The sequence below is a fragment of the Aquarana catesbeiana genome, linkage group LG02 (genome assembly GCF_042186555.1).
Source record: "Aquarana catesbeiana isolate 2022-GZ linkage group LG02, ASM4218655v1, whole genome shotgun sequence".
Classification (NCBI taxonomy): Eukaryota; Metazoa; Chordata; class Amphibia; order Anura; family Ranidae; genus Aquarana; species Aquarana catesbeiana.
In genome coordinates, this window is record NC_133325.1 from 4,455,074 (window position 1) to 4,465,235 (window position 10,162).

At 44.8% G+C, this 10,162-nt stretch overlaps 1 protein-coding gene across 1 annotated transcript; it reads right to left on the bottom strand.

The window, feature by feature from the left end:
• Positions 1-8,089: 8,089 nt before the first annotated feature.
• LOC141126585 (uncharacterized) lies at positions 8,090-9,904 on the bottom strand. The gene has a single exon (XM_073612504.1). It carries the CDS (start codon positions 9,902-9,904, stop codon positions 8,252-8,254), a length of 1,653 nt encoding a protein of 550 aa, XP_073468605.1. The 3' UTR covers positions 8,090-8,251.
• Positions 9,905-10,162: the final 258 nt, after the last annotated feature.

The window sequence follows — 10,162 nt, forward strand, 5'->3', positions numbered from 1 at the left end:
CGGGTCCCCAAATGCTTTTTATGACAATAACTTGCATATTAACCTTTAAAATTAGCGCTTTGATTATTCATGTTCGTGTCCCATAGACTTTAACGGTGTTCAAACACATTTTTTGCCTGTTCGCATGTTCTGCTGTGAACTGAACCGGGAGGGTGTTCGGCTCATCCCTAGCGCCAAGGTCTGATCGGTTCAAGCAACCATCGCCCACGTCTGCATTACATGGTGCAGGAATATCTTGGGGCAAGAGCAGACTTGGAGACCTTTCCAAAACACCATCCACTGGGTTACTGTGTCTTGAGGAGGGACCACTGGCCAGAACTCGCTCAATATGCAATTGAGCTACTGGTCTGTCCTGCATCCAGCATTCTTTCTGAACGCACATTCAGTGCTGCTGGAGGGTTTGTAACGGATCATAGAGTGTGCCTGTCCACAGACTCAGTTGATAGGCTCAAATTCATAAAAATGAATTAGTCTTGGATCAGCAGCAGCTATCAGCAGCTGATGCTGATATAACTGATTGCTTTTTCTATGGATGTGGGATCCCTTGAAGACTGCCTATGCTGAGTGACTATCCTATTCCTCCTCAATCATGATGATGCTAGCTGACCAACAATATTTTTGGCTTAGGGCACCACCACCACTGGCTAATGTCCAATTTTTCTGCCCCTGTTTAACAGGGGCATGTAATTACAATTTTTGATCAAATATTTCACAGCAGAGCCCCTTCCTGCGCCCAACAAGCGTAACTGTGAGGGGTTACAGTGTTGTGGCACCACCACCACCACCCAAGGCCCAATTTAGCAGCCCCTGTTTAACAGGGGCATGTAATTACAATTTTTGATCAAATATTTCATAGCAGGGCCCGTTCCTGCGCTCAACAAGCGTAACTGTGAGGGGTTACAGTGTTGTGGCACCACCACCGCCACCCAAGGCCCAATGTAGCTGCCCCTTTTTAACATAGGCATCTAATTACAATTTTTGATAAAATATTTCACAGCAGGGCCCGTTCCTACACTCAACAAGCATAACTGTGAGGGGTTACAGTGTTCTGGCACCACCAACACCTAAGGCCCAATTTTCTGCAGAGTATATAGGGCAGGCTGTATAGTATATATATTCCTGTTCAGAGTATATAGTGCCTGGGGCCCCCCCACGCCATTTTTTTTTTTTTAATTTTTGGTGTGGGGTTCCCCTTAATATCCATACCAGACCCAAAGATCTTTGTAACGGGCTGGGGGGGACCCATGTCATTTTTCTCAATGATTTTCATGTATATTGCCGGGACCCGACAATACATTACAGCCGCAAGTAGTTTTAACTGACTTTTTTTCCTTTAGGAATGTAATTTTGCTGTGGTATTGTTCTAAACACTGTGCCACTTTACAGGCATACTATAGACACTTCATAGATATTTCATGTTTATTGTTTCACTTTAAGCATTCTTAAAATCCCTGCTCCCGAAAAAAAGTCTGTTTTTAAAACCTTTTTTTGCATTGATACATGTCCCCTGGGGCAGGACCCAGGTGCCCAAACAATTTTTAGGGCAAAAACTTGCATATAAGCCTTTAAAATTAGCACTTTTTATTTTTCATGTTTGTGTCCCATAGACTTTAACGGTGTTCGAACAAACTTTTCGGCATGTTCAGATGTTCTGGTGTGAACCGATTCGGGGGTGTTCGGTTCATTCCTAATTAACACTAAAAAGACAATATTGGAGCACTTTGCACACTAAAGGAGTTGTAAAGGCAGAAGGTTATTTATCTTAATGCATTCTATGCATTAAGATAAAAAGCCTTCTGTATGTAGCAGCCTCCCCAGCCGCCCCCCCCCACCCCCAATTACCAACCTGAGCTCCTTATCTCTCCAGCAATGTCCATGATCCCTTTAGACATCCTACACATTCCTCCTGATTGGCTGAGGCAGACCAGCAGTGCCATTGGCTCCTGCGGCTGTCAATAAAAGTCAGTAAGTCAATCAGAGGAGAGAGGGGGCAGGGCCAGGTTGGGGCTCTGTGTCTGAATGGATACGAGGAGCTCTGACTCGGCTTGGGTGCCCCCTGTTGCAAGCTGCTGACTGAGGGGGCACTCAAAATGAGGGAGGGACTAGGAGCAGCAAAGAGGGACCAGAGAAGAGGGGGATCCAGGCTGCTCTGTGCAAAACCAACTGCACAGAGGAGGTAAGTATAACATGTTTGTTTGTTTTTGTTTTTTTAAAGAGCCTTTACAAATCACTTTAAAGGATGAGGATGGGAAGATGGTTACAGATGAAACAAAGAAGGCAACTGTACTAAATGCCTTCTTCTCCACAGTTTTTACGTAGGAAAAATAAGGGTTTACCGACAGCGATTGTAGTGTTTGTAACACAACACATGACATACCCACGTGGCTAACAGAGGCCGGAGTCAATGAAAAAAAATATATATATCACAGCGCCTACAGGATAGATATATAAATCAAGTGACAAAAACTAATTAATGTAATTTTACAATGATGCTTACAACATAAGAGAAATAATTATTAATAAAAATATACAAAGGTGGTCAAAAAATTGATAAGTGCTCCAAATAAAGTGCAAATGTTCTCCAAAAAAGATGACTGGTGCTGCGTGCCACACTCCCCTTTGTGACCCCACTCACCAGAGATCATAGACCACCAGCTTCACAGTCTGGGGTCAAACAGGCAATGATCAATCAGATCTGGTATAAGCCGGATAAATGGGTGCAGAAAAATCCTCTAGAAATATATTCTGGAGCTTGCGGAGTAGGTAACCAAGCTCAAACGATGGGGAGAGAAGAAAAGGACTGATAGTGAAGTACTGTATGATTATATAAAATCACGCTTCTCAGGCGTCACTTGCATAAGAGTGATGAAAACAGGCATAAGTACAACCAGGAAATGCATTTTTTTCACTTTCGGAGTCAATGAAAGTTTTAATAAACATCACAAATACAGTAAATTACCAGGACCAGGTGACTTACACCCGAGAGTCCTCAGAGAACTCAGTCAAGTTATAGCCAGGCCATTATTTCTGATTTTTGTGGACAACTTAATGACAAGATTAGTACCAGCTGATTGGAGAAAAGCCAAGGTGGTACCAATATTCAAAAAAGGGCAGAGAGAAATTCCTGGGAATTACAGGCCAGTCAGCCTAACATCAATAGTGGGTAAATTATTGGAGGGGATGATTAGGGACTATATCCAAAGTTTTACTGAGGACAACAACATCATTAGTGGTAACAAGCCTGGGTTTATGAGAGGACGTTCCTTCCAGACCAATCTGCTAACATTCTATGAGGAAGTAAGCAACCATCTAGATAGGAGGAGGCCTATGGATGTGTTGTATCTGGACTTTGAAAAAGCATTTGATACCGTCCCCCATAAATGCCTAATTTACAAGCTGAGGTCTGCAGGCTTGGACCATAGGGTTTATGCTTGGGTAAAAAAATGGTTACATGGGCATGTCCAAAGGGTAGTGATAAATAACATGTACTCAGACTGGTCTGGAGTGGTGAGTGGGGTATAGGGATGAGCTTTGAGTTCGAGTCGAACTCATGTTCGACTCGAACACTGGCTGTTCGCAAGTTCGCCAAACAGTGAACAATTCGGTGTGTTTGCGGCAAACTCGAATGCCGCGGAACACCCTTTAAAAGTCTATGGGAGAAATCAAAAGTGCTAATTTTAAAGGCTTATATGCAAGTTATTGTCATAAAAAGTGTTTGGGGACCTGGGTCCTGCAATAACCTCCTGATCTTGCTGATAAACCGTTATTGCCTGGTGATTTCCTGTTTGTAAGACCGCTGGCTGCTATTCCTCCTGTACTCCCAGCCAGCGGTCTTGTCACTGCCCACCTGTAGTTCTGTAAAGTGGGTTGAGGGACTTGTATTTCTGCCTGGCTCGCTGTAGTGGGCGGAGGGGGTCTCCCCGGTCTGTGCCGCCTATCAAGGTGGTGTCCTCCTCCTTTGCTCCCTGCTCCTCCCTGCCAGCACTGCCCCCATCCCCCCCATCACCACCGCCCGCCCACCATCTCTCTCCAGTGCAGAGTGGGGAGAGTTACCACAGATCATCGGAGTGACAGAGCGGATCTCGGGCTGACAGTTGTTGTTGGTGAAAACACCTCCCTGTACCGGCATTGGAACAGTGTGCTCTGCGCTGTCTATCACAGTGCCGGTACAGGGAGGCGGGGCTGTACGGCGAGCGGTGATTTCACCAACAACAAATGTCAGCCTGAGATCCGCTCTGTCATCCCGATGATCTCTAACTATCCCTGCTCTGCACTGATGAGCACTGATAAGCTGCACTGATAAGCCGCACTGACGGGCACTGACACGGCTGCACTGATGGGCACTGATAAGCTTCACTGGTGAGACCGAACTGATGAGCACTAGGGATGAGCTTCGAGTTCGAGCCAAACTCATGTTCGACGCGAACATCGTCTGTTCGCAAGTTCGCTGAACAGCGAACAATTTGGGGTGTTCACGGCAAATTTGAATGCCGCGGAACACCCTTTAAAAGTCTATGGGAGAAATCAAAAGTGCTAATTTTAAAGGCTTATATGCAAGTTATTTTCATAAAAAGTGTTTGGGGACCTGGATCCTGCCCCAGGGGACATGGATCAATGCAAAAAAAAGTTTTAAAAACGGCCGTTTATCCAGGAGCAGTGATTTTAATAATGCTTAAAGTCAAACAATTAAATTTCGTAGCTGGGGGGTGTCTATAGTATGCCTGTAAAGGGGCGCATGTTTCCTGTGTTTAGAACAGTCTGACAGCAAAATGACATTTCGAAGGAAAAAACCCATTTAAAACTACTCGCGGCTATTGCATTGCCGGTCCGACAATACACATGGAAGTTCATTGATAAAAACGGCATGGGAATTCCCCACATTGGAACCCCGAACCAAAATTAAAAAAAAATGATGTGGGGGTCCCCCTAAATTCCATACCAGGCCCTTCAGGTCTGGTATGGATTTTAAGGGGAACCCCGCGCCAAAAAAAAAAAAAAACGGCGTGGGGTCCCCCCAGAAATCCATACCAGACCCTTAACCGAGCACGCAACCTGGCAGGCCGCAGGAAAAGAGGGGGGGACGAGAGAGCGCCCCAAAACACCTTGTCCCCATGTTGATGAGGACAAGGGCCTCATCCCCACAACCCTGGCCGGTGGTTGTGGGGGTCTGTGGGCGGGGGGCTTATCGGAATCTGGAAGCCCCCTTTAACAAGGGGACCCCCAGATCCCGGCCCTCCCTCCTGTGTGAAATGGTAAGGGTGTACTTACCCCTACCATTTCACTAAAAAACTGTCAAAAATGTTAAAAATGACAAGAGACAGTTTTTGACAATTCCTTTATTTAAATGCTTCTTCTTTCTTCTATCTTCCTTCATCTTCTTCTTCTTCTTCTTCTGGTTCTTCTGGTTCTTCCTCCGGCGTTCTTGTCCAGCATCTCCTCCGCAGCTTCTTCTAGCTTCTTCTCCTCGGGCCGCTCCGCACCCATGGCATGGGGGGAGGCTCCCACTCTTCTCTTCATCTTCTTCTTCATCTTCTTCTCTTCTTCTTTTCTTCTCTTCTTCTCTTCTTCTCTTCTTCATTTTCTTCTCCGGGCCGCTCCACATCCATGCTGGCATGGAGGGAGGCTCCCGCTGTGTGACGGCGTCTCCTCGTCTGACGGTTCTTAAATAACGGGGGGCAGGGCCACCCGGTGACCCCACCCCCCTCTGACGCACAGGACATGACGGGAATTCCCTGTGGCATTCCCCGTGATGTCACAGGGAAGTCCCGTCAAGTCACCGTGCGTCAGAGGTCGGCGGGGTCACCGGAGGCCCCGCCCCCGTTATTTAAGAACCGTCACACAGCGGGAGCCTCCTTCCATGCCAGCATGGATGCGGAGCGGCCCGGAGAAGAAAATGAAGAAGAGAAGAGGAGAAGAAGAGAAGAAGAGAAGAAAAGAAGAAGAAGAGAAGAAGATGAAGAGAAGAGCGGGAGCCTCCCCCCATGCCATGGGTTCGGAGCGGCCCGAGGAGAAGAGGATAGAAGACGCCGCGGAGGAGATGCTGGACAAAACGCCGGAGGAAGAACCAGAAGAGCCAGAAGAACCAGAAGAAGAAGATGAAGGAAGATAGAAGAAAGAAGAAGTATTTAAATAAAGGAATTGTCAAAAACTGTCTCTTGTCATTTTTAACATTTTTGACAGTTTTTTAGTGAAATGGTAGGGGTACAAGTACCCCCTTACCATTTCACACAGGTGGGAGGGCCGGGATCTGGGGATCCCCTTGTTAAAAGGGGCTTCCAGATTCTGATAAGCCCCCCGCCCGCAGACCCCCACAACCACCGGCCAGGGTTGTGGGGATGAGGCCCTTGTCCTCATCAACATGGGGACATGGTGTTTTGGGGGCTCCCCCAAAGCACCCTCCCAATGTTGAGGGCATGTGGCCTGGTACGGTTCAGGAGGGGGGGCGCTCTCTCGTCCCCCCCTCTTTTCCTGCGGCCTGCCAGGTTGCGTGCTTGGATAAGGGTCTGGTATGGATTTTTGGGGGGACCCCACAACGTTTTTTTTTTTTTTTTGGTGCGGGGTTCCCCTTAAAATCCGTACCAGACCTGAAGGGTCTGGTATGGAATTTAGGGGGACCCCCATGTCATTTTTTTTTTTATTTTGGTTCGGAGGTTCCCCTGTGGGGAATTCCCATGCCGTTTTTATCAATGAACTTCTATGTGTATTGTCGGACCGGCAATGCAATAGCCGCGAGTAGTTTTAAATGGGTTTTTTCATTCGAAATGTCATTTTGCTGTCAGACTGTTCTAAACACAGGAAACATGCGCCCCTTTACAGGCATACTATAGACACTGCCCAGGTACGAAATTTAAAGGAATATTACACTTTTATTGTTTGACTTTAAGCATTATTAAAATCACTGCTCCTGAAAAAATGGCCGTTTTTAAAACTTTTTTTGCATTGATCCATGTCCCCTGGGGCAGGACCCGGGTCCCCAAACACTTTTTATGACAATAACTTGCATATAAGCCTTTAAAATTAGCACTTTGGATTATTAATGTTCATGTCCCATAGACTTTAACGGTGTTCGCATGTTCGAACAAACTTTTTTCCTGTTCGCATTTTCTGGTGCGAACCGAACAGGGGGGTGTTCGGCTCATCCCTAGTGGGGTACCTCAAGATTCTGTCCTATTCAACATATTCATAAATGATATAGAGTATGGGATAAATAGTTCAGGCTCAGTTTTTGCGGATGACACAAAGATAAGCAGAGTAATAAACTTGCATCAGGACATAGACATTTTGCAGAATGACCTGAGCATAATAAAAGAGTGGGCAAACAAATGGCAAATGAAGTTTATTGTGGAGAAATGTGAAAGTAATGCATTTGGGGTCAAAAAACAAAAGTGAAAAATATACACTAGGTGGAGAACAGATGGGAGAATCAAGGATAGAGAAGGATCTAGGGATGCTAATAGATGATAGATTGAGCAACAGCATACAGTGCCAAGCTGCAGCTACCAAAGCAGCCATAATATTAGCATGTAAAAAAAAGAGATATACTCCAGAGACAAAACTATAATTCTGCCATTTTATAAAACTCTGGTAAGGCCTCATCTGGAGTTTTTTTTTCAGTTCTGGTCACCAGCCCTCAGAAGGGATGTGCTGGAGCTGGAGAGAGTCCAAAGAAGGGCAACAAGACTAATAAGGGGACTGGAGGACCTCAATTACGAGAAACGGCTGCAAACACTAAATGTCTTCTCTCTGGAGAAAAGAAGTTTGAGAGGGGACATGATAGCGATCTACAAATATCACAATGGGGATCCCAGCATAGGAAATGAACTATTCAGTCCTAGGGAGTCTAAAAGGACAGGGGGGCACACAATGAAACTGGAGGAGAAGCGATTTAACCCTAAACTGTTAGGGCAATAAGGATGTGGAACTCTCTCCCACAATCGGTGGTGGCTACGGGGAGCATGGATATTTTTAAAAGGCTCTTAGATGTACATCTTAAAAGGACACAACATACAGGAATATGGGAAATCATTATAAACACAAGTTGATTTGGATGGACTATTGTCTTTTTTCAGCCTTTATGACATCTTCCCTAGCTTGTGGGATAACATTGGGACAATGAAACTAATGGGACACTCATAACTCCTCTAATATTACTCCTTCTTACAGAGTTTCCTCTCTGCAGCTGAAGCTTGTGAATCCTCTGGTGATAGATTAGCCCTGCACTAACTGTAAAATATTTGTCACATTCTGAACATTAAAATGGCTTTTCTCCAGTGTGAACCCTCTGGTGAGTGTTAAAAGCTGACTTATGTGCAAAAGCTTTGCCACATTCAGAAGACTGATATGGCTTCTCTCCAGTGTGAATCCTCTGGTGTATGATAAGCTCTCTCTTGGTTGTAAAAGCTTTGCCACATTCAGAACAATGATGTGGCTTCTCTCCAGTGTGAATCCTTTGGTGACTGATAAGATTTGACTTTTGTGTAAACATTTTGCCACATTCAGAACACTGATATGGCTTCTCTCCAGTGTGAATCATTTGGTGACTGATAAGATCTGACTTCACTTTAAAAGCTTTGCCACATTCAGAACACTGGTATGGTTTTTCTCCAGTGTGGACCCTCTGGTGTCTGGTAAGCTCGCTCTTGGTTGTAAAAGCTTTGTCACATTCAGAACACTGATACGGCTTCTCTCCAGCGTGAATCCTCTGGTGTATGATAAGAATTGACTTTGATGTAAAAACTTTATGACATTCAGAACACACAGACAGATTCTCTCCAGTGTGAATCCTCTGGTGTGTGATAAGCTCTCTCTTGGTTGTAAAAGCTTTGTCACATTCAGAACACTGATGTGGCTTCTCTCCAGTGTGAATCCTCTGGTGACTGATAAGATTTGACTTTTGTGTAAACATTTTGCCGCATTCAGAACACTGATATGGCTTCTCTCCAGTGTGAATCATTTGGTGACTGATAAGATCTGACTTCACTTTAAAAGTTTTGCCACATTCAGAACACTGGTATGGTTTTTCTCCAGTGTGGACCCTCTGGTGTTTGGTAAGCTCGCCCTTGGTTGTAAAAGCTTTGTCACATTCAGAACACTGATATGGCTTCTCTCCAGCGTGAATCCTCTGGTGTATGATAAGAATTGACTTTGATGTAAAAACTTTATGACATTCAGAACACAATGACAGATTCTCTCCAGTGTGAATCCTCTGGTGTGTGATAAGCTCTCTCTTGGTTGTAAAAGCTTTGCCACATTCAGAACACTGATGTGGCTTCTCTCCAGTGTGAATCATCTGGTGACTGATAAGATTTGACTTCACTTTAAAAGCTTTGCCACATTCAGAACACTGGTATGGTTTCTCTCCAGTGTGGACCCTCAGGTGTCTGGTAAGCTCGCCCTTAGTTGTAAAAGCTTTGTCACATTCATAACACTGATATGGCTTCTCTCCAGCGTGAATCCTCTGGTGTGTGATAAGCTCTCTCTTGGTTGTAAAAGCTTTGCCACATTGAGAACACTGATGTGGCTTCTCTCCAGTGTGAATCATCTGGTGACTGATAAGATTTGACTTCACTTTAAAAGCTTTGCCACATTCAGAACACTCGTATGGTTTCTCTCCAGTGTGGACCCTCTGGTGTATGGTAAGTCCGCCCTTGGTTGTAAAAGCTTTGTCACATTCAGAACACTGATATGGCTTCTCTCCAGTGTGAATCCTCTGGTGTATGATACAATTTGACTTTGATGTAAAAACTTTATGACATTCAGAACAAACTGACAGATTCTCTCCAGTGTGAATCTTCTGGTGTATGATAAGATTTGCCTTCTGTTTAAAAGTTTTGTCACATTCTGAACACTGATATGGCTTCTCTACAGTGTGAAACTTCAGGTGTGTGATACATTTTGCCTCCATTGTAAAACCTTTGTCACATTCCAAACAAGAAATATCTTCTGAAATGACTCCTCTTATGTATACATGGGTTGGACTTTACTGTAAAGCCATAGTCGCTTCCAGAACACTCAAATTACTTTTCTCCTGTTGTCCTCTGAGGCTGGATTAATGTTGAAGAGGATCCAAAGCATTTATGACGTTTAGAACATTGATATATGGCTCATTTGCCATGTGACTTCCTTTTATTGATGATGACCAACATAACTAAAATCTTGGTTC